The sequence below is a fragment of the Haliotis cracherodii genome, unplaced genomic scaffold (genome assembly GCF_022045235.1).
Source record: "Haliotis cracherodii isolate W230 unplaced genomic scaffold, xgHalCrac1.p SCAF_1, whole genome shotgun sequence".
In the NCBI taxonomy this organism is placed as follows: domain Eukaryota; kingdom Metazoa; phylum Mollusca; class Gastropoda; order Lepetellida; family Haliotidae; genus Haliotis; species Haliotis cracherodii.
The window spans coordinates 82,809,696-82,834,965 of record NW_027266264.1 but is presented as its reverse complement, the minus strand read 5'-3'; the positions used below and the strand labels follow the sequence as shown (position 1 = coordinate 82,834,965).

At 38.5% G+C, this 25,270-nt stretch overlaps 2 protein-coding genes across 3 annotated transcripts; one reads left to right on the top strand and one right to left on the bottom strand.

The window, feature by feature from the left end:
* Positions 1-1,557: 1,557 nt before the first annotated feature.
* LOC139447399 (methyl-CpG-binding domain protein 2-like) lies at positions 1,558-13,919 on the bottom strand. Of its 2 annotated transcripts, none has more exons than XM_071228766.1 (7): positions 13,905-13,919; positions 9,396-9,547; positions 8,399-8,556; positions 6,036-6,178; positions 4,366-4,459; positions 3,687-3,933; positions 1,558-2,963 (listed from the first exon to the last, which is right to left on the bottom strand). In XM_071228766.1, the coding sequence occupies exons 2-7, from the start codon at positions 9,509-9,511 to the stop codon at positions 2,960-2,962; spliced, it is 762 nt and encodes a 253-aa protein (XP_071084867.1). In that variant the 5' UTR covers positions 9,512-9,547; positions 13,905-13,919; the 3' UTR covers positions 1,558-2,959. The 2 variants fall into 2 exon arrangements, with proteins under 2 accessions (XP_071084867.1, XP_071084954.1); XM_071228853.1 differs by having other exon boundaries at positions 8,438-8,556.
* Positions 9,735-24,005, top strand: LOC139447523 (telomere repeats-binding bouquet formation protein 2-like). Its single transcript, XM_071228962.1, has 11 exons — positions 9,735-9,822; positions 10,001-10,114; positions 11,308-11,389; positions 16,134-16,273; positions 16,650-16,705; positions 18,149-18,188; positions 18,333-18,385; positions 19,781-19,841; positions 20,102-20,139; positions 21,603-21,693; positions 22,458-24,005. Exons 2-11 carry the CDS (start codon positions 10,051-10,053, stop codon positions 22,550-22,552), a joined length of 720 nt encoding a protein of 239 aa, XP_071085063.1. The 5' UTR covers positions 9,735-9,822; positions 10,001-10,050; the 3' UTR covers positions 22,553-24,005.
* Positions 24,006-25,270: the final 1,265 nt, after the last annotated feature.

The following is a 25,270-nucleotide window of genomic DNA, read 5'->3' as shown; positions in this document are numbered from 1 at the left end:
GCGACTAACAGGATCCGGTGGTCAGGCTCGCTGACTTGGTTGATGTATGTCATCTTGTCCCAATGTGGTGGATCGATGCTCATGTCAATCATAGGATTGTCTGGTCCAAACTCAATTATTTACAGACCGCCGTCATATAGCTGGAATAATACTGAGTGCGGCGTTATAAAACAAACAAACAAATCCATGCCTGAATACTAGTGCCCACAATTATTTTGATTTTTGAGGCCATTTTGCCCAATATTAGAAACAATCGAACGTGTCTTCCCATTGTTTCAGTTTACATCAATTCACGATTCAATTATCCCCCAAGCTCCGGATATCCATATTTCGTTCCTTATAGCAACTAGTGACACATTTCTCACGCGGTGCAATAGCGCCCTGAAGAAACAGGATCGTTCCCGCTTCTCGTTGCTTTACAGACTCTTTATATGTTAATATGTGGATGTTTTTCGCGATTTTATGTTTAGCCCTCGCATTCTAAAACTGATATCGTTGTACATGAACTACTTGGAGACGTCTCAAGTGCCTGGGAACCCACCTTGTTGAAGATGATGACAACTGATCATTTCATTTTGAAGAAAAACGTGCCTGGAGTCATAAATTGTTGATGTCAATCGTATCTTATTATCCCAACGACGTCACAACAAAAAAAAACTTCACAGCTGAAGACTGTTGACGTAATTTGACAATGATGTTTTTTCTGTCAGTCGTGACAGTGCATTTTTCTGAAGGGGAGCTCAAAAAGATTAAGAATCAAGAAAACAGCCTTGACGTTATCTCCAGCCAAGGGGCACATTAGAATTTAATTTATTCATATCGCAGTAATATAAACCCTTAAAAAGAGATAGACACTAAGGTTGCTTTATGTGAAATGTATACACACAAACACACACAAAAGGCCCCTTCTCTGAAAAAAAATGATTTATGGCAGCAATTCTTGAATCTAGTCTTGATAAGTATCTTATAGATAATCTTGCAAGTTTCATTCATGTCACTTCAGTAGTTTCTTGAGAACACTTGTCCCCATAGCAGGCACTATGCACTTTGTAAATAACATGGACAACATGGATCAAGGGCCGTAACTGTGTAGTCTTAAAATCGAAAAGCATGTAGCAAGGGGAGTACGACAGCAATTTTCGACCTCAGTCTTGATATTTATCTCTTAAATATGCTAGCAAAGTTTCATGAATGTAACTTCAGTAGTTTCTGAAAAAACGTGTCCCCAATTCACGCAGTATGCTCCAAATTGAAAAGCAGGGAGGAAGGGCCATAACTCTGTAAAAAACAAACTAATTGAAACACCAATTTTCTAAATTATTTGAGATGGTGACCGATAACAGTGTGTAAAATTTCATTTCTCTAACTTAAAAGAGTTTTTGAGAAGATTTGTCTCCACTGAGAATTGCCCGACCGAAGGAAAGACGGAAGTGCCAAATCAGCTGATCCATGAAGTCCACAAACTAAAGTTGGTTGCTGGGGGCCTATAGTCTTACTAAAATCCCCAAAGGTGCTAACATTGCATATAAGCTAACAAAGAACAACATATTTGGAAGTGTTTATTCACATATGGGCTACAGTCACGGGTTGGCCATCTACACACAGTACTACAAACATCTACGTCATACAGTTAATGTCTTTAACATTGTAGCAGCTCATACTACTAGACAGGCTGGGACATTCTCCTGTGCAACACTTGGATGACAGGAATCTCCCCAAAGAAAGACAATCAATATCATTATATACTACCAAAAACAGGTTACAGAGCACCACAATTGAAAGGCTGTGTTGCAATACTCACCAGCCATGACATATTCACTAGGTCATATGAAAACATTAAGTGTTCTTGAAACACATTGTGGTCACAGATGGAAAGTGGAGTCCTGTTGCTGGATTTCTGGCACCCATTCAGCAGGACATGTCAGAAACAAATTAACTATTCAAACATAACTGAATGTCAATGTTAGCATTGTTGATACTCATAGAAAAAAAAGATTTATTATTATTTTCTTGTCTACACACCAAATGACCCCCCCAACTGGATGGTGAAATAAGGCAATGACAAAATAATGCTCCTGATCTCCCACTTGCCACTCATAGATGCCATTATTTGATTCATACTGCTGCACCCTAGAATGTTGATGTACATTTATACAGTGAGTGAGTGAGTTTTATGCCGCTTTCAGCAATATCCCAGCAATGTCACGGCGGGGGACAGAAGAATGGGCTTCACACATTGTACCCATGTTGGAATTCAAACCCGGGCCTCGGCATGACGAGCGAATGCTTTAACCACTACGCTACCCCACTGCCCCTCCATTAATACAGCATCACGTTCTGACCGACAATGAGCCATGATAGAATGAACACTCAGTTGATGCCATGATTCCATGCATGCATTGTAAACACAACTGATTGCTGCTGTTGAGCATGACATGGACAATGTTGATGAAGTCACAGTTTGAACAGGTGCCCTTTCCTGATGCTCCTCCACAAAACAGTGCATCAACAGGAAGCACACTGTACAGTCAGGTATTGACTCAGGTAACACATTTCCTTACATACGATGTGATAAAGAATGGGTGAACATGAAAGTTGCACATCCACTGCAAAAACAATGATTTCAACCATTTGAAAAGCCAGACATATATATTAGCACTTGCTCAACAGCCAAAGGATGTATCATGTTCAATGTATCCTCTGGGCTCGTCGAAATGTTTATGTTTTTATTGCCACTATCTCAGCTGGGACTTTCTACGGTATTTCCTATGGCTGAGAATGGGAGTAGCTGACATACTTCCGCATCTCAAATCATGACATAGACATGCTTGATGTCTAGCTTGATGATGATGATGAAAACAATCCTGTCTGCCATTCAGTCCATGCACACAACGGTCGGTCCTCTGCATGTTGAAATCAGTGTCGAGTGAGATGATTGTGCTCATGGTAGATCTACAGATTACCTGGAAAAATATGTACAAACATTAATTCAGAGATTAGATTCAAAACAAAATATTGTAAATTTTACATTAAATTGAATATTTACCTTTTATATACCTTTTCCTATCTCATATGTGAAAACATGTTTGAACAAAGTTTCAAGCTTCTAAAAACAACTCACCCGAACACATCCCAGTATCATCATGGTCACCACCCAAATGTGGTCACCCACAACAAATCCTGTGCATAGCGACCTACATGTCCTGATCACATGGGTGGTGATACTGGGATGTATTCGGGTGATTAGCTTTTAGATGCTGGAAACTTTGATGAAGCACATTTCCACATAGCATCAAAAGAGGAAGGAAGAAATGTATAGTGTGAGATAGAAACCACTGCTTGGCATCAAGCACTTCCTGTCCAGCAAACACATCAAGAGTCTTTTCCTTTTCTTTTGTTTGTCGTTTATCGCCGCTGAAATATTTCAGCTTAATGATGGCAGTCTGTAAATAATCAGACAATCCAGTAACTGACATCACGAGCATCGATCCACGCAACTGGGATACAATGACATGCATCAACCAAGTCAGAGTGTTTGACCACCCGATCCCGTTAATCATCTCTTACATCAAGCATAGTCACTATTTACGGCAATCATGGATTGCTGAAGACCTATTCTACCCCGGTTCTTCAGTAGTCGCATCAAGTATCACATATCTAGTAAATTGATGAGCATGAAGCATTACCTGTCCAGCATCATGACGTCCTGCAGCTTCCTGCGAGCATCGTTGACACGTGCCTCCTGGCGACGTATGTCCTCCTCATGAATCACCATCTGCTGGATGTGTGGCTGGGAGGTGTCGATGTTCACACCAGGGTTCTTCTGCATGGCTGACTTGCTGGCGTTCTGCCCTGTGATTGGGACGCTGCTCAGGTGGAGGGCTGCAGAGATACTCTGGAACACATTCTCTGTTGTCATCTCTGGCCCACAACCTGAAAATAAAGTGGACTCCAACACTCTAACAATGCTAGGACACCAGCAGAAACGTGCATCGTATATATCTGTTTCAAGTGATAACTAAACTAATACAGTGTTCAATTTCTCCAATAATACAGCATACTAAGTTTAATGACACAATCACTAAATGTTTGAAGGTGGAAGAGACCTCAAGAAAAGAAGAGGGGTTGAGTTATTGACTAGCAGTGGGCATACCATGCAAGCCACCCTGCTTCCCAACACTCATTCCTGAGACGGCGTCATTATAAGCCAGTTATCTGTAGACTATTGCACAATATCAATATCACTGCACACAGGTTGTCAAGCAACTGAGGACCAAGCATTATCATGACCTGGTATCCACACAGTATGTCAAGCAACTGAGGACCTAGCACTATCCTGACAGGGCCTACTTAACCTGCACTGACCTTGCATGTTCTTGGGCAAGTCCATGCTGAGATTCTCGACCTCCTCCACGAGGTCACGGGCAGACTGACTCTGGAGTCGCTTCTCCCAGAAAAGCTGAAATAGCACTCAGAAGGATGTAGCTTTGTCATGTCTACATATTGAGCATTTGTCAATGGATGGCAGACAATACTTATGTACCCTGGTACCGTGTGTCAACAATGTAATGCTGATGTGTCAAATATGTGTTGCAAATGTGTTCTGTCTTCATGAGTTTGTTTTTGATTGGTTGTTTGTTGTTTACTGCCACACTCAGCAATATTCCAGGTATATGACAGTGGCCTGTTAATAATCGAGTCCAGACTAGACAATCCTGTGATTGACATCATAAGGATCAATCCGCGCAAATGGGATACAGTGACATGCATCAATCAAGTCAGCAAGCCTGACCACCTGATTCCGTAAGTGGCCTTTTACGACAAGCATGGCTTGCTGAAGACCTATTCTACCCTGGATCTTCACAGGTCGTCTTCATGAGAACATCTTAAGCTAGGCTTTCTCTAAATACACCTTGGTCCTTCTACGTTAATCAAATCAGGTTTGTGTTCAGAGGAGATGCATCTATGTTCTGCATATCCAGTAGAGTGATATTGTGTGAACAAACTCAACTTTATAAAGGACGGTTAATGATGCTCTGTTGAAGAAATAAACAGAAAGTATGTTAGCGCAGTAAGCCTAAAAATAAGTTTTTTAAAAGAGAAGTAATTGTATTCTTGTTGTTGTAAGCGACTCATTACTAAAGCTCAATCATCAAAACGAATGTGAATGAATTTGTGAGGGAAATTGCAGATATAAGTTTTTAATTGTGGGGATGGTAGGGTTGAAAAGAAAGAACATGATTTGATTGTCAAACAGACTGAAAGAAGGATTTTTAGCAAAAACAGTTTGACTTTAAAAAAGAAAACAAACAGAGCAAATGCATTAGTTCAACAAATTGGTATTCATAGTCGGAGATGAACGTAGATGGCAGTGACTGGATTATTTTGTTCAGTCTGTCATAAAAATCTCTAACTTAAAGGTTAATTACAAAAAATGGTAATAATAACTGAGAACGTAAAACTTCATTAAATGTGAAAGGCCAAGTGAAAATATTGCAGGACAAGTACAAAATAACACATACTCGCCCAGCAGGACAAGTTGTGTTTAAGAAATGTTTCCAGCCCTGATCCTGTCAGCAACTGAATGTACAAATTATCTCCCCTGGTTGGATACTTGAGACCAAGATGTTGGCCTCGAATCCCAGAAGTAATGGTGTGAGTTATCTCCCCTGGTTGGATATGTAGACCAAGATGTTGGCCTCGAGTCCCAGAAGTAATGGTGTGAGTGATCTCCCCTGGTTGGATATGTGAGACCAAGATGTTGGCCTCGAGTCCCAGAAGTAATGGTGTGAGTGATCTCCCCTGGTTGGATACTTGAGACAAGACAAGACCTCCAGTCCTAGAATGTGAAGATGTGAGTTATCTCACCTGGTCGGACAAGAGTCCATGTAGACTGGCCCCTTGCCTGAGTACCTGGAACCCTTGAGGGAATAATGTCGTGTTTTGAGCATGCCCCTCCATGGTGTGGAGTCTCGAGCTCTATATGTCACCTATTGCCTTGCATTACATAACATGTCAAAGCCTGGTGTCTATACCTGCTTGGGAGGGTCCTGTGGCCCATGCTTTAACTCTGTCTTGGTCTGACTCTCCGGTCTATTCCTGATCACTGTCACAGGCTGCTTGAAGATAGAAGCCGTCTGTCGGATTGGCAACACCAGGCTAGCATCATGACGAAGTCCTACAAGTACAAAATATCACCAGGATTGGCATTAAAACATGTTCTATCTTCATACGCCATCTTTAGGTTTTAAATCCCACAATATGAAAGCAAATGAAGTAATAATGGATAATCTTGATAAGCATAAAGTTATGTATTACTTTTCAAATTTACAATAAAAGGAATTCTTGTTAAATACTAATGCCACACTGTACATAAGTATTCATAGGAAAGCTTCATTATATCAGGCCTTATGCTACACCATTGTGATTAAAACAGTATTACAAAAGATGAAAATTAGAAATGTAATGAAATTAAATTTAACATTTAGGATATTTTTGATGGAATGAATAAAATCGAGTATACAACATGTATTATAACCATGATAACACTAATTTTCTTTAATGTACATATTTCACATTATTAGTGTCTAGTCATTACATTTCATGCTTGTGCTTCAAAATTGTAAATATCAATGGAAGAAAAGTGTTAATGAAGTAAAATTACAAGAAAAGAAAGAAACAAACCAACTTCAACAAGATGAAGTATTTTATGTCTTGGAATACATGGTATATGAAAGAAATCAAAAGCATTGGGTCAGTGTCAAATGTTTCAAAGTGATTTCTCAAAACATGGAAAGGTAGAAGAGCGAAATAACAGAACAGACATGTATGCAAGATACTTGCTTCTTGAAATGTGTCATGACCTTTGAGAAAAAGAGTTACTTCACATATCAATCTACACTTAAGAGTTGCCTTCAGTTGCAATTGGTTAAAAGACTTGACATGCTTGACAAGACAAAAAAAGTAAGTCAACCCCTCGACTACCCTGGCACCAACACTTTCAAATGAACAAGTAATATGGTTAATATGGTTGATAAGAAACTAGATAACATTCTATGAAAGCATCAACAGGTTTGGTTAGTAAGATTATTGTGATTAGTAGATAATGAAACATGATCCTCATTTGTATAAACTATCACCATTCAGTTTTGAATGAGATACAGGGACGCTACTGTTCAACACAATAGGAGTTTCTGTTGAATTGTAGACATGGCCTTCTTCCTTATGTATACAGGTTATACAAGACATACACCAGTATTACTCCGTATTGAAACTGGACCTAACAATACCAGCTGGTTACTTTAAAGGTGAAGTGAAATTGGGGTTAATGTCGTGTCCAAGATTATTGCACTTATATGGCGACGTGCATGCACGTGTGTGTGGCTGGTTGTACTAGTCAGGAGTGATTTCTTTGATAGGCATCAAATTTCTGTGATGCCGATTTATAGTGCTAGCTCACTGAGAAACCATGCTGCATTTTAACGTCACCACCCCACTCAGACACAGTATACTCCGAGCCGACCTGTCCTTGTTTTAGCCCCTTCATGCCGAGCACTAGACAGGGTAACAACAAGTACCATCATTTAACGCTTTTTATTATGAGGGACCCTGAACCTTCCGCTCTCCGGGTGGACGCTCTATCACTAGGCCATGGAGGCTTCCTTTTAAAGTGTTACGTAATGTGTTAGTTACAGCCCCAATGTGTTATGTCTGTGCTACTAAAGATGTTTGCACAGACAACAAAGAGTTCTTTCATAAAATAAGGTTTCTCATTACTGTATGAATCAATCATCACTTTCAATGTTCCTGTAATCCAGACCAACTGGCACTGAGAACGGTTTGTTTAGACTTCTTCCTTGTTTACTTTAGTGCCTCAGTCAACAGCTCATAGATGGATTCTACTTCTTAGACAATAAAACTCTTTGATTGTCAAATGTACAAACACCCATGTCATGCAAAAATAAAATCAATCCAATATCATCGTTTCTGTTACTTTTCCAATGAATCATCCAACAACAAAATCAGTGATGTACTCATGAGCAACTGACTTTGTTTCTGGATATCTGGATTGATTTTATTCTTTTGATAAGGCAGTGTCTACCAATTTTTGAATTCCATGGTGGATGCTCTCAGTTAGTTGAAATAACATCATTTTCATCTTCTCAAATTGAAAAGAAATTTGAAAATCAAAGCAAATGCTCAGCTTAGTTACACTTTTGTTAGACTTGATTCTCATGATAATGCATAGATAGATTAACATCACATAATATCATACAGGTTTTGAGCATCTCAGCCATTGTGGAAAATCTATAAAATTAGGTACTGGTAGACACTACTAATGACTACTAAAAGATAAATGAAAATGACCCAAACCATTGTATGTATATCTTTAACAAACCTCTGGCAAAGTCATAAGATGATCCCTTCATACGCTTACTTTTGCGAACTGCACTATAGATTATCCGCCCTGTGCGGAAATCAAATGCACTCAAATCAAGCGCATCACCAATTATACGTGCCAGCTGAGGTTTGCTTCTAATTTTTTTCCCATCAGGGCTGAAACGAAAAGTAAACATGATAAGCAAGTAGTTATGTTTCATTTAATTTTCTGCTTGATATTGATCATGAACAAACATGACATGTATCAGCAAGAGGTATTAGTTCTTATCTGAACCAAGAACACACTGACATACAGACATACAGACCACTTTGTTTCTTTACTTAATAGCACAATGCTTTCACAACAGTGGTTAAACACTGTTAAAGATTTGTGCTGTATCTCCCTTAATAAAGACTGATTAAAAGGTTTCCGTAATCATCTTACTGCTTAAATATGATTGTTATATGACATCATATGTTTTGTATTAAGTGAGAGTGTCATGCTGAACAGAAATAGACAGTAGTAGTACTAGTAGACAGCCAGTTTATTTTCAGGTATTGTGACAGTGATATTTGAAACATGGGAGAAGGTAATGCAGGTATGTGTCACTAGAGTCATAGGCATATACTGTTGATTGAACAAGATCATAAAGTTTTACTGAGCAGCCGAATAAAGTGAACCTTCTTGAAACTTACATGAAATGTTTTTGTGTTTTTTTAAATTTAGTCTCCTTGGATTTTTAAATTGTAACTAGGCTACTAGTAGTCATGGTAGTGTAGAGAATGTGACAGTATAAGCGTAACATAAAGGCCTTAAGGCATATGATAATTGTTTCAATTCCATGGCCCATGTTGTCATTGATTCCATGGCTGACATTTTCTCTGAATCATACGACTACTGGGCTAATCTGGATGATAGTTACAGATGCTCAATAAGTAAATCGGTGAACGAAAACTGAGGGTCTGTACTTTGAAACTTGACAGCTTCAGCAATTGCAGTGCTATCCGTTTCTTACCTGTAGTAATACACGTCTGTTTTGCCAGCTGAAAGCCCTGATTTACGGACAACTTCCTCTCTTTTCCAACCTGCTGGAAGGCCACCGGTTTCAGGAACTCTTCTCTTCGGTTCCATTGTTAGTCACAGAAAACGGAAGTAACCATCTAACACCTGCATAGCAGAACTACTTTAGCATTGTACAGTTCGTATTATTTTATATGTTGAAATGCATCTAAGTACTCCGAAATCAAAAATAAAACTATGGTCGACTACGTAAAAGTACATTTCCATATACCAAAATTACAAACTATGGAAATATATTTCGATTGACTCGTAATGTGGTTCAAATGACATATTCTTCCGCTTCACGGAAGTAAACAGTGGAGGCGTCTGCTCGCGGTACTTTCGAAAACGTTATTGATTAATATGATTCCCATGTGGTCCAGGTACACATTGATCTATAAGATATTCATTTTTAGTTTAGATATATATTAATATGTGATCTTGCTTAGTTTCATCAGTTTCACAGTAGCTGAGGTTTTCATTTCATCTTATCGATACAGAAAATGTCCAGTTTTCGATCGTGCATGCGCTTGAGCGTAACAGTGTTTTTACCTTTCCCAGAGTGGCCTAACACACACCACCGGAGGACGTGTGATGTACCAGTTGAGAAAATGTTTCATGGACAGACAGCTTGGTTTTCATCCAGTGTACCCTCTAAGAGAGTTCGACTTTGGAGTAAGTGAAAACAATATGGTAACAAATACTAACAATGCAGGAACCGGGAGCAGCTTACTTGGACCAGGGCAAATTGGACCAGGCAGAGATTATATATATTAGTATATGGTCTCTGGCCCAGGCTGGGTCTCACTTCACACATCTCGCATGCTTCTTCGGTCCTTAAGGGTAGTTGTGTCCTGGTTAGGGTAGGTTACCCCCAAATCTATCTTAGCCTTTGGATCCCCAATCCGATCAATCACTCCTTTACGATCATGGTAAGGTATTCCTTTCCGATCAAACACCCCTTCATGATCCTAAGGGTTGGGCACCACTTGCCAATCAAACACTGCTTTACGATCCTTTGTGTTAAGCACCCCTTTAAGATCCTTCGGGCTAGTTGTGAAGTAATGTATGGGTAGGCTATCTATTTTAACAAATAAATCCAGTGTAATTTAAATAACTCAATATAATTATCATCGAGTTTCGTGGAAAGATGGCTTTTGCACATGCTCATAAAGGTAAACAATCGGGTGCTGATGCTGATTTGTGATAGCACCCATGGTCCCATGGTAGGTTGTTGGCTAATTAGATTAATTCATTAGCCTAGCTTAGCTTCAAGCTGGCAAAGTGAATTCGATCCTCCAATCAGCGCTAATTGAAATCCGAAAAAGTGTGCCCGGTAAAATGCAGTACTCCTGATTAAGACCAAATGTTGGCAGCTGGGTAGGGGGACTAATCTCCACACACGTGGTTTATTTCAGGACAGTCAGTTTTTTATGTGAAATGAGACGTTTCTTCAGTATAATCAGGGATAGTTTTGGGCCTTGTGTTTTTAGCCCCTAAATTTGAAAAAAGGCCCTCATTTTCAAATACAATGGGGCGTTTTAACATGGGCAAGTGTGGGTGTTCCTCTGGAATATTTGAAATTTTTACATAAAGGGCCCATGTCAGAAAACTCCTAGAGTGAATCCTGTATAATGATGATAGATTGCTGAATTTTGCATAGACTTGTATGTTACATTGTAAGTGTGTTCCAAAACACAAATAAAGTCATAAATGTAAACAATGATATTCTCTTGTAAGGATTTTTAACGTGTCCAAAGACAACTGAATGAACAAGTTTTGGTCCGTCTGCATAATGCTTGTATTGGTATGAACAGTCCTGATACTTAAACATGTTTAGGCTGCATATTTATTTCTGTTTATTTCAGAGCAGCATGATGGAAAAGAAGTTTCTATTGAAAAGGCACAATTTGTGTTCAGCGATGAATGTCAGGTTGCTGATACAAGAAAGTATGTTATTAAAAAGTTATGTTTTAAGTTATATAATTTGATCATCAAGATGACGAAGGGATGTGAGAATAAGGAGTGCAACAAGTGAATGGAATGATGTCAGAATGGTTGATGATTCTGTCGGAAATGTTAATATTAAAGCTATATTTGTACACTTTCCTATCTCATACTCATCTTCCCGAGGCAAGAGCGTTAACTGACTTTAAAAGTCCAGTTTCCACCCTTGCCGAACTAGGCTGGAATTCCTGGGCTCGATCGTAGCGCCACCAGTGGCTATTACCAGTTACGTCCATTCTAAGCCTCTTCTATGGACCAATCAGATTCCACTTCTCGTATCACTTGTGTTTGCTTCACACAAAATGGTGGCGCCCAGTCAGGACGATCTGATCGATAATAAAGATCTATATTGTGATAAAACGGGTCTTACATTGCGAAATGCATCAAATCACGTGAGCATCTTGATAAAGATTTGGAAAATATCTGCTGAAAACGAGTTGGCGGTGCACATGTTTTGCTAATCCTGCAATCGACCGAAATCTGCACGACAGTTTACGAACCGGATTTCGATTTCGGTGCCCGATTTTGATTGGACTATGCATAGACTCGTTAGCCCAGCCAAAATGGAACTCCATAATACCAGCCTAGTTCGGCAAGGGAGGAAACTGGACTTTTAAACTCTGTTAACTCTCTTGCCTTGGGAAGATGTCTCATTTCTTCTTTGATCCTATGTGAAAACGTGGCGAAACCGCATTATCGGTGGTTCGAGAAGGGAGCTAACTCCGTTTGCCTAAATGAAAGTTCGAGGTGGGCCCACATTCGAAACTAAACGCACTTGTTGTTGAGAATATGTACTATGTAAACAAACCTGCATTACGAACTGCTATTTTGTCTACTTAAAATAAGTAGTATGACTTATAATTGGATTAAAATGTACAAATGCGATGGCAATACAGCAGAACACTTCTACTCCTACGAACATTGCCAAACTAGGTCGTGGGGTCATTAATATGCATGAGTTAATCCTTTTATGGAACAAGTTCTTGGAAACGTTTGAGGCTTGTATCATGTCCGAGATCAATTCAAGTGTAGACATATTTTCAGGCTTATATCGCCACCAACACTTATGATTAGATTGATGTGTTATACTGGAAAAAGTAGAATGAGTGGTATTGCCTCCGTAAATTTAATTTGAAGTAGATCTTGCTTTGTAACTATTTTTGTAAAACTAGTGTGGTCATCTATGATGACCTTATTCAAACTTCAAAGACTTTTGTGCCATTCGTGAAATTAACGTCACACAAAATGATTTATAAAGATATTTCCCATCAATATTAGAAAATAAGAATAATATATAAAGTAATGACAAATGTCAGCCCACTAGCCTAAATGACTTCGTCAACCCAATGAAACCCAGCGATTGAAAAATGTGGGCCCACCTGTATCGATCACTATAAGACGGGAACAATGTGGGCCCACATTTTAGAAAATGGTTATAAGTAAGCCAAGCTAATGAAGCTTGGCGATTTTTTAATGTGGTCACTCCCGTTGCAATCACTATGACGGAAGAACGTCTATCCACTAGGCGATATGCAAATGTGGGCCCACTTGTTTCAAACACCATATATGACGGGAACAATGTTGGCCCACATTTGAGAAAATGATTATGAATATTTAAGTAGAATAACGCGATAAATAAATGTGGTCCCTCCTGCTGCAATCAATATGACGGAAGAACGTTTGCCCACATTTAGGAATTGATTATCAGAACTAACGAAGCTAGGCGAAATACAAATGTGGGCCCACTTATTTCAATCACCATACATTACAGGTAAAATGTGGGCCCACATTTTAGAAAATGGTTATCAGCACTAAACTAATCTTAGAAGATGTACGGATGGAAACATAAATATATAATATATTCAAACATTTAATTAAGAATATGTTTTACCTTAGGGATAAGCTGGGCATTTAATAGTTGGACAAACAACGTACCGCGTGGGTGACGCCATTTCTTGCAAATACGAAAACAACGGAGATAGCTCCTGTTTGAAATTAGAGTGACTTCCCTTTCCCAAAATGAACCACTGATAATGCGGTTTTGCCGAAAACGTGCTTGAAGAAAGTTACCAGTTTCTAAAAACAATTCACTCAAACACATCCTAACATCACCAGGGTCACACAGCCAACAATTGGGTCATGCACACAATCCTGTGCATAGCAACCTTACACGTCCTGATCGCGTGTCTATATTGGCCACATCATTCTCTTTCGCATCGTCACACAGTGGAGACGTGTTTGTCAGTATAGAGAATACATTTTGTTTTTTTCCTTTGGTTTCACTACCTTTATAGTTTAGCCGTTTCTCTCCTCATCAAGGGGAAAGGGCTGCCTAGACATACTTTTTCCAACTCAGATCCACCTGCGTGTTGCTGTAATTGTCAGGGCAGGTGCGGCTTCGACACATGCTATTCTGAATAGAATCACCCTTCGGAGGCAGAATTTGTTTTCTACTTACACAAATCTCGAGATGATGGCTTTCTTCGTAGTTCGTTCCTCCTGATCCAAGACAAGATTACGGCAATCCTCAACCTCATTTCTTATCAGGCATGTTCCATTATGTCCCTCCGTCGTAGGGGAGTTTTCCAGCATTGTCACTGGAATGACCAGTTTACAGCTTCCTGGGTCCTCTCTTTTTGCAGGAAGTGGCTAAAGACATACAAAGGGATACTCATCTGCAGGTTTCTGTTGACCTCTGTCTTCAACGTCAACATTTGGAGGATATTGTTGATCTTTTGCCTTCTCGTCTGGGCGCGCTTCAATCCCTTGGGTGTGATTGATAGCCTTGACGAAGTGTTAAATAAGATGCCGAGCAGTTGCACTCTATTTTCTTTCGGAGATAGTGCTGCATCCTGTCTTGTTGAATCGATTGACTAGTGACCTGTTCCAGATTGATTATAAGTCGTACGCTGTAGTGCTTGTTTCTTAACAGCTACACGGTTGTTCATGAAACGATGTCACACGCGAAAACACATTTTGCATGTTATACACAATCTCATGCAGATCTCATTAGTGTATTTCAGATCGTTTCACAGTTGTTCGTATGTTTTCCCCATTCACGAGTTCTTGTCATTTACAACACTGGACAGTGTTTCAAATTTATTATTTATGTCCCTGTTTGGAACCACCTTCCTCGTGTACATCTCGCGGTTGTAGTCTTTCCATGCTCGGGATTCTGTGCCCATGTTCTAAAAATGTGGGATAAATGCATAGTGTGAGATGGGATAAGTGTAACAATTTGGAAATTTCATCTACATTGTATATTTATATACTTATCCTATCTCACACACTATATGCCCACCTGACCATCTCTGTATTATTAGTTCCTTTAGCCTGTTAGCTCTGACAAAAGAGAATGATGTGGCGGATCAGGTCATGTGAGGGAGCTATGCACAGGATTACATGTGTAACCCAGTTGTTGGGTGTGTGACCATGATGATGCTAGGATGTGTCCAGGTGAGTTTGGTTTTAGAAGCTGGAAACTTTGTTGAAGCACGTTTCCACTTAGGATCAAAGAAGAAGGAAGAAATGCATAGTGTGAGATAGGATAAGTATATAAATATACAATTTATTGGAAAATTTCTGAAAATCATCCCAAAGACCTATAAGTAATCAAATCTAGATAGGACAGCCTCCGTGGTCTAGTGGTAGAGCGTCCGCCCAGAGAGCGGGAGGTCCGGGGTTCGATCCCCGACCGCGTCATACCAGAAGACGTTAAAAGATGGTACTTGTTGTTACCCTGTCTGGCCCTCGGTATTAAGTGGCTAAAACAAGTCTGGTCGGCTCGGAGTCAGTATACTGTGTCTGAGTGGGGTATTCATGTTAAACTGCAGCATGGTATCTCAGTGAGCTGGCACTATAAATCGGCATCAGTCCGGACTAGTACAAGCAGCCACACACGCATACACGTGCATGCACGTCGCTATATAATCTTGGACGCAAGGTTAAACCCCATTTCACCTCACCTCACCTCAAATCTAGATTGGCATGATTAGTGTCAGAAATGATCAATGCTGTCAGTAATCCATGGCATAAAATCAGCGTGGTGACAGCAGTGATCTCTGTTAACATGCAGTAAAGATGGAAGAATTGTTTAGCTCACCTGACTGAAAGTCAAGTGAGCTCATGTTGTGTATGTGTAAAGCCTCTTTTTCTGTCATGCGTCATAAACAATTCCTTTGAAACCTCTGGACCAATGAAGCTGGTACTACTCATTCTTGTTCCCACCAGTGATGACACTCCTTTTTGTGGAAGAGATTCAAATCTGATTTTCAATATGACCAACACAGCAACTATATTTAAAAACCTATTTATGGCCATTGATTGTCCATTTCTCCTCAAAATGTGCTTTTAACTTATTTCACAAGTAATATTTGGCTCTGTAGACATCTCCATGAAATTGCCAGCATGAGATGAACTTTGGCATGTATGTTTCTCCATATGACATATTTTGTTGAAACCATTAGATTTAAGTGTTAGTTTTGATGCAGAAAGGTTTTGACTGTCAATGAAACAGCAACCTTGTCAGGTGTCTATCTTTGTTGACATGTTAAACTGTTGACTTGTAAAGGTTTCCTTCTGCATGTTTTACAAATGTTTAGATGGATAGAAAGTCATGTTTTTCAATGTTTACTGAAGACAGCATTCATGTTTCTAGTATTCCTTCTTTATGGTACTGTGTGAACAGGTTGTATGACAGCAGTGCCTACATCAACGAACATCTGGCCATCTTTCACTCTGCCTACATCTCGGAGTGTGTCAGGAAGGAAGACATGACAAAGGTGGTACTGGGAGACTACTTTCTGCCACCTCTGGAAGTTATGGAAGGTAAATTTATATCACATATCAGTGATAAAAGGGTTACAATCTTACACAACTGACTTCAGTTGTCTGCATGTTATACATGGCCTTTCTCTTGCCGGCTGTCATTGAATACATTTTATGCTATGTTTATGTACACTAATTTTGCTTTGTCATGATAATGTGATGAAAAAGATTCTTATTGGAAAAAGAAGTAAAACAGCATAAGAATAGTTCAGCTGTACACAATATAAGCCAGACACATCTTGATTTAGAAAAGTTATTTGAATCAGGCTTTGGGCTATTTGTAAAACACTTCTTAAAGTAATGCATGTCATCTCACAAACTCGCATGTTTTCAAACATTAAACATCTTAAAAATTGTTTGTTTTCCCTATTTTCAGTAATCCGAGGCCAAACCAAATTAGCATGGGAAAACCATTCAGCAGATCATCTTGAGGTGAGGTGCATCATATTGTATGAGGGGTGTTCATTAAAGATTTCCCCTGAACCACTTAGGGTTATCATATTGGATGATACATGTATCTATGGGTTATGTCTAAGTTTGCAGCACCGAACTATTAATCTTACCACTTTTACAAGTGTTATGATCGAGTAGGGTGACAATGGAGCCAGTAGAATACCGAGCAGTGATTAGGTTTTTATATTTGAAAGGTCGCACACCAAAAGAAACTTTCGATGAAATGAAAGCAACTTATGGGGAAGATGCCCCATCAAATGACGTTGTTAAACACTGGTATCGCCAGTTCAAGTGTGGTCGGACATCTGTGGAAACAGCTGCCATTCCTGGTCGCCCCCATTCAGCCATTGATGAGGACACTATCCATCAAGTGGAGACCGCCATTTTGGCAGACCGACGTATAACTGTTCTCCAGTTAGCACAAGATGTCAAGATCAGTGTAGGGTCTGTGGAAAAAATCATCCATAACAATTTCAACATGCATAAGGTGTCTGCACGATGGATTCTCAGGTTGCTAACACCTTTCCAAAAGCAGGAACGAGAACAGATCTTTTGGACATGTGCCAAAAAAAGCAGGCAAACTTTTTTGACAGACTTATCACACAGGATGAAACATGGGTCCATCACTATGATCCTGAGACTAAAGTTCAGTCGATACAATAGAAGCATGTGGATTCACCACCCCCAAAGAAGGCACGTGTCCAACCCTCTGCAGGCAAGGTCATGCTCATGGTGTTTTGGGACCAGCACGGAGTAGTGATGATGGATTTCTTGGCAAAGGGTACCACAATTACAGGAGCTTATTATGCTTCACTGCTGCGGAAATTGCGGAACGCTATCAAGCTTAAGAGGCGTGGCATGCTGACCAAAGGTGTCTGTCTCATGCAAGACAGTGCTCCAGTACACAACTTTCATGTTGCCCAGACAGAAGCGCGGTCCTGTGGCTATGAAATCCTTCCACATGCTCCTTACTCTCCTTACCTTGCACCATCTGACTTCCACCTCTTTCCAACCATAAAGTCATTTTTGAAGGGAAAACGTTTCACAGATGATGAAACACTGATTTCTGAAGTCAAGTCCTGGTTTTAGACGCAAAATGAGGGCTTTTACAACTGAGGTCTCCATAGTTGCATAAAACGATGGGAGAAGTGAGTAACTCTTGGTGGTTCCTATGTGGAGAAAGACAAATACCTATGCCAAGTTTCATTCCACTAGGTCCATCGGAAGAGGGTCAGGGGAAATCTTTAATGAACACCCCGCGTATAATGTTTACTTAGAATCTAGAATACATAAGATCAGGTATCTAGAAGCAAATATTTTTGGTCCAATGATTGTCTTCATATCTCAAGTTTCAACATTAGTATTAATTTTGTTCAGTAGACTGATTCATTAAATTTATCTCTACATTTGTGTTTCTTCCAGGACTCTGATGAAGAATCGGTCTCAGAGGCAAGAGTGACAGGTACATGTAGTTCTTGGCTCATCATTGCAGATATTTGTAAAGCTGAGGAATGCATGATTTATTCTAGATATCTATGTCTGATCATCAAAAATTATTTATTCAAATTGGAGTCCAGTCAAGTGAGCATATACGTTACTGTTTTAGGTCCATCACACTCCAATACAAGAAAGACAAACACGTCAATAGGTGATGTACAGGTGAGTTCTGATGGCCTTAAGGTTAGTTCATGTATCAATGTTATCTTGGACAAACCCTTCTTCATATGGCAGTCTGAACGATTTTACTGTTAAATTGTTATATTTGAGGACACATAGTTCCTTGCTCTAGTAGAATGTGTTGGAAGTTAATAAAATGTGCACTTCCAGCACCAATATGGGCTACAAACAGTACTGGATGAATTCCTTGTCCAAACTAAAACATAATGAAACAAGTGTAAGGGGACTTTTGAGAATAAGAATGGGCTTGTAATGTTACATTAAACAGACCGCCTCCATGTTGTAGTGGACAGAGCGTCTCCGGAGAGCGGATGGTCAGTGATTTGATCACTGTCTGCATCATATCAAAAGACGTTAAGCGATAGCACTTGTTGTTATCTTACCTCATGCTTGACATTAAAGGGGATAAAATAAGTACTTGTAAACTAAGAGTCTGTAAGCTGTGTCTGAGTAGGGTATCCATGTTAGACTGTGGTATGGTATCTCAGTGGGTTAGCACTATAAAACCGGGATCAGTCCTGGCTGGAACAAGCAGCCATGCATACACATATATATGTATGTCACCATATAAGTGAATAATCTTGTAAGTGATGTTAAACACCATTTTACCTTACTTCACCATACATTAAACATATTGTGTCGTGAGACAAAAGACCCCCAGTAATGATGATATAATTCTCTACAAAGTAGTTTCTATGAAACAAATAATGTGTCATAGTATTGATAGCAAAGTATTATTCCAAATGCAAGATATTGCAACCCTGATTATGCTCTATTAAAGCACATCAGCGTTACATATAGATGTAAACTTTAAAACCTGTGAAGAGCAAACAACACTGAAATATAATGGTTTTTCTTGGTTTGTTTTATTTTATGTCATCATATTTTTTAAAATACTGATCGGAACATAGTTGCACAAACACACAAGAACTTGTGTCATTTTGATGACAGTGTAAAGTTCTCTTCACCCGTTTATTAATATTCAGATTTACTCAGACTATATTTGTAAATTACCAAGTAAAGAAAGCCAAATGGTGAAGAATGTAATGTTACCGTTCATTTACACTTTATCTTCATAATTATAGTTTCTATACAGAGTTGTGTCCATTAGCCATGCTTGAAACCTATGCTCATCAGTTCAAATGCCAGGTTATGTTTCTAGGTTCATCAGCACAATACTGTGCTTGTGGGTTTCACTACGGTAAACGTCTCAGGCCTGCATCATTTCAGGTTTCCCTCCACATGTTAACTGAAATATTGTTAAAAGTGGCATCAAACTTCACCCACTTAACCTCACTCTTGCAATATATAACTGATGAATATATATGATGATTATGTTTCCTTATAATCTTATTCATCAATAATTCTGTATTTTAGAAGAATACAGCTGGTAAGAGTCCACCAAAGGCAAACACTAGACAACACCAAAACACTGAAGGTAAGGGAGGCTGTATCTGTAGCTTACCAGAAACTGGTACATATTAACATGATCTTTTTCGTTTTGTTTTTATGTCTTCCGAACTTTAAGAAATGTGAAATAGAATTAAAAATGTTTCTTCTTGTTGAGGCTGCCTGCACCTGTAACACTGATGACCATACTGGCTGCATCATGAAAAGCATTCATTCATTCACTTGTATATTGTGTATGTATATATTGTAAAATGTATACCTTCGCAGTCGGTACCCTCTTTGTTTCAGGTGGTCAGAGAGGAAACACAAGTCAGGCAACTGATAAGGTATTTCATCAGCTCAGTGTTTGCATCATCCTTCTTGTTGACTAATCTTTCATATTATGCAAACAATCACTGGTACTCTTTAATTTGTTAGTTTCTGCAGATTGTTATTACAGAGAAAACACCTTGTTCTCTGCATGTGTCCAAGTAATGACAACTGATAAGTAAATGGGTAATCACATTAAAATCATATCTTAGTTCTCGCTATCGCTAAACAAAGATCTGAGGACATCCCATTACGGGTCACGTCAGAACGACCTTTCATCCAACCAATCAAAGCGTCACTTACCAGATCATGAAAGTGAGAGTCGGAATGTGTTTTCTGTTCATGCAACCTTGAAAACGTTAACACGGGGTATTCCGAACGACAGTTACAGCCTGTACGACTGATTCCGTCAAAATTATCGTCTATCTCTCGCTTCCGTGGGATAGACATTGAACAGAGGAGGCGTTTCACAGTATGTGGGAAGCACTGCCATACAATTTCAACCATTTATTGGACATCCCGGAATGTTCGTTTGTTCAGTTTTTAAAATTTTATTCAAGAACTGTGTCAACATATCTTTCAAGCGTAGTCTGAAATGGAAGTCGCCAGGTTAAAACGAGTGCCTTATAGCTCGAGAAAGCTGCTTTCTAATTGTCTGATGTCGACTTCTTGTAAGTCATTTCAGTGGTCGGTGAAAATTGCGAAAGGTCGTTCTGACGTGACCCCTAATGGGATGTCCTCAGATCTTTGTTTAGCGGTAGTGAGAACTTAGATCTGATTTTAATGAGATTGGTAAATGGGAGAACTAATACACGTAGGGAATTACATGTGTGAAAATGGTATTTTAGAGTTACCTCCCTTGGATTGAAGATGTCACCGTGGTTGTTTGTACTACATTGTACATGTTGTAGTGTCTGTAATAGGTAAGCCGCTGGTATTGTACAATTCAGTGCCATGTGATGAGGGTCCAGGGTTGATCCTACCAGAGTGTGGTACAAATATTTGTTAGAAAACATCATTTGATTTTGAACATTAACATGTTGGAAGGCATTTTAATTATGGGTACTTCTATTTTCATTTGTCCAAATCTAGTCTTTCTCTATTTATGATCCTGAATCCTTGTTAGCATGGTTATTTTTTAAAAATTTGGGTCATCTTTAGTCAATCGTTTATTCATGTGTTGTGAAATTTGATGTGCAATAATAATATCTGTTGCTGCTTTTTATTATTACTTAAAAAAACTTTGATTTCAACATATTGTGTTGACAAAATTCAGGTAAAATTAGATGCCAGATGAGTGAGAATGTTTATTGGTAAAAATTAACGTTATTAATTAACCCTTTTGAAGAATTATCATGATTATGATAAGCATTTTGAAAAGCCGTATCTTTCCAAGTAATGCTGAACTGAAATCACAAGCATAAACACCGGGCATATACCATGTATACATTGTACTGATTCCGAAAACAATTTGTTGTAGGCAATAAGTGACAATTCAACTCAAAGGAGAAGTCCAAGACAAAGTTCCAAGAAGTCCACTTCAACAACTGTGGAGAATGCAGATGAAGCAAGTGAGTGTTCCAAGGAAATTAAGGATACCATCTGTCACTATTTTCTGTTAGGGTTACAAAGTTAGACCATGAACTGTTATAGGTTTAAGTGACTTTGTATCAGGTCAGGTTCACTGTGAAAGTTGTTTATGAAGTAATTGTTCCATTTCAAGTAAGTTGCTTGCTCTTGGTGTTTCTGGTTCATGTTGTTCCAGCTGCAGATAGCTGCCTGATAGAGTGCTCTTGCAAAGATTATAGATGTATGCTGAAAGTACCTTTTAGTATACAACTTTAGCCACTACTCCAAAACTTTAGACTAGTTTGTTTTAATTCGGTCTAGTCAGCTCAGGTCATAAACATCCATATATTAACACAGTAAATCTACTAAAAATTATGTCATATGACAAGTTCAGGTAAGTGAACCTGAAACATTTTGTTTTGGCACAAACAGGTTTTACCAGGTTGAGGTCGAGGTCAAGATCACATTTTAAGCAAGACATTGAAGTAATGCATCAGACATTTGTTCCTTTATCTCAGCCCTCGTCTTAATGGCATATTCAATGAATTTCATCATTTTGTCAAGTGACATTTTCAGATGTATTTGGGAAATATTATCATTAATGTAAATATATATGAAATTTGCATATTGTTATCAGAACATTAATGTGAGTGAAAGTTTACTTTGCTTTTCGCAATATGCTGCACTGAAGTGGTTTACGTCAACGTCTTTTACCACATTATAGAGTCTACTGTTCATTACCTTAGTATGATCTTTTCCTTTTCAGATGTAGTGCATATTGACAATCTGCCGAAGGTAACAGGTGCTCTGGAGCCATTTTATCCTGGTCAGAATGGATGTGTTGTTTTCATGAAATCATGAGAGTGTGATCCATCTTACCCAAGGTAGAATCAATACTAAGGACTCTGTGAATAATCATGATTTCGTGATTCCTAAAATGTTTACATGGTAAACAAACTACTTTTACAGAGATGCGCATGGTAAAACTTTAGGTTTGAAATGGTAAAAGTGTTTTTTCTCAGACATTCTCATGCATGCATCGTGCTGGGAAAAATAAATGTGTGTCTGTGAGGTTTAACAATGTTATGTATCTCATTTTGGTGGTTTGTGATGTATGGTTGTCGGGTAACTTCAAAACAGGAATCTCAAGGGATAAGATAACATGTGTTCTGTCTAGCAATTCATTTTAAAGCCATTAACCTGGCAAATTTGTACCCCAAGTAAATTTGAGTGAGCTTTGTCTCATGTTGAGAGTATTTTTGCCACTAACAAGACAATGTTGAAGTGGAGAGGGGTTTTGGAACATAACCCTCATCTGACGAACAACTATGTGCATGTACCACCACCACAGTATAATGCGATTATTCAAGGGTGATAATATTCAAAATTATTGATTCAGAATAATGTTTTGGTATACAAATCATAGTTATAACAGCAATAACATCTTTTTTAAATATGTTGAGGCTCATAACAGTCATCATGTGGAAATAATGGTTTCATTTGTTAGTGTTAGGGATATATAGAATGATCCTTAGTTGGGATTTATTCAGTCATCCATATCGCTGCTTGACATCTTATGTAAGTTCAGATGTAAAGGTTGAGAACCAGATTCTTCATTAGGATAACAAGATGTTACTGAATTCTGTGTCAATTTGTTACATTCCAAAACATACTGGGCTAGCCAAACATATCTGGATTTTATCACATCGTCAAAACAATGAGGGTTTTTTTGTGAAATATCTGATCAATTCAATTTATTTAAGAAATGTCATTTATTTTTTATATGAGATGTCAACATTATGTACAGCCTCTTTAAGGATGAGGATAAAACGTACAAGCTTTAAACATTTACCCCTATTTCAATGATGATGATTCCAACAATAGAATCCGATCTTTGCAATGTCGGACAAGTCCACTTTATGCACAGGTGGGTATTTCCCACATATTCTCACAATCCTCATGTCATTTTGTACATGCCTGTACCTTTTCTCCCAGTACAGATTATCATATCTCTCCTGCTTTTGGATGCAATTGTTCGGTCATTGCATTTATCTGTTGTCCAGCTACATCTGTGGGGAGCAACTGACTGGACACTCCCCTTTAAAAAATAATGTTGTCCAATATATGTTCATCAAGTTGCGAACGCATGTTGAAATCTCCAGAAATGACATCAAGATAGAATAATGTTTTATAGTGAAATAAACCACACTTCGTTTTTCATTGTTCTTTGCAATTTATTACATAGCTATCTTATATTACAAGTTCCACTTTGACTGTATATGGGAAACATGTCTAATTTTGAAGAGTTGAACGTGCAGAGAGTATTTTGTCACTCATGTTATATAATGTAATATACATTGTAATTTGTATGTATATTTGTCATTAAACATTTTGCATTTTAAGTGGCTGTTTTATTAGTGTAATCTTTTGTTCCTTTGTGCAGTTAATTCAGTGTTTCTGTCAAGACAAGAAAAACTGATGATACAAAACTCAATTATATTGATAGAAATCGAGACAGTCTTTGTTGAACTTTGACCCTGTTTTTGATGGACCAGACTGGCTTCACTGACTGTCAACAGCTTCACTTTCACAGAGTAGTAGCTAGCCCAATTCAAACAAGGCGACCACTGAAAGTATTTTACCTGTCTCACTATGTTTATGTTTAGATTGGAAATCCTTCCACGTTATTTCACTTTCATATACATCTGTGGTCATCTTCTTTGATCCAATATGGCATTACACCTAACTGAAAGAATTTTACTGTCTGGGTCAGATAATGCTTACAAATCAAAACATAAACCGTCTTTCTACATCAGCCCATCAACTGACAGGCTAAGTCATAGGTTAATGGTCAATATCTGCAATATCTGGTATTTACCAGACAACAGAAATGCTGAGGCTTATCTACACCAAACATGGGTTTTTGGTGAGAACAGTCCGTCGTAAGACCAACATTCAAACATCTATGAAGCTCATTCTTTGTGTCCCCATTGTGCTAGTGCTGGAATATTGCTGAAAGAGGCATAAAATCTCATTCACCAACTACAGGGAAGACACCAATGGTCAGTCCATGGCTCATTTGTTACTATTAGTTTATGTGTAACTAACTCTATTTGAGGAGAAAATGACTAAATTTTCACCTTTTTTTTTACTGTGGCAAAGTTTGATTGCCAACAACGTCTAGCTAAATTTACTTGTTGCTGGAAGTCTAGCATATATCATTACAATGTGTCATTCCACTTGAACTCAACAAGTGCTAGGTTAGGCATATGAGATGTGTGTTTGTGCAGTGATTAAGAAATGCTTAAGTTATGAATAAATAAAGTAGTGGAAAAAAATGTATTGGCTGCAACAAACATTGTAACAATGCTTGGTACAAAGTGTATGTTCATCAAAAAGTAATGTAACTTATGAACATGGACACTTTGTTTGTCTCAAGGACTTTATGGCTCAGTCATTATTGTATGGTATATTCTTTTGTTGTAATATGAAAAAGGATCCTGCATTATCAGACTTCAAATAGAGCATCAAAGTAATAAACTACTGCATGACAATTTAAATAAATATATAAATAAATAA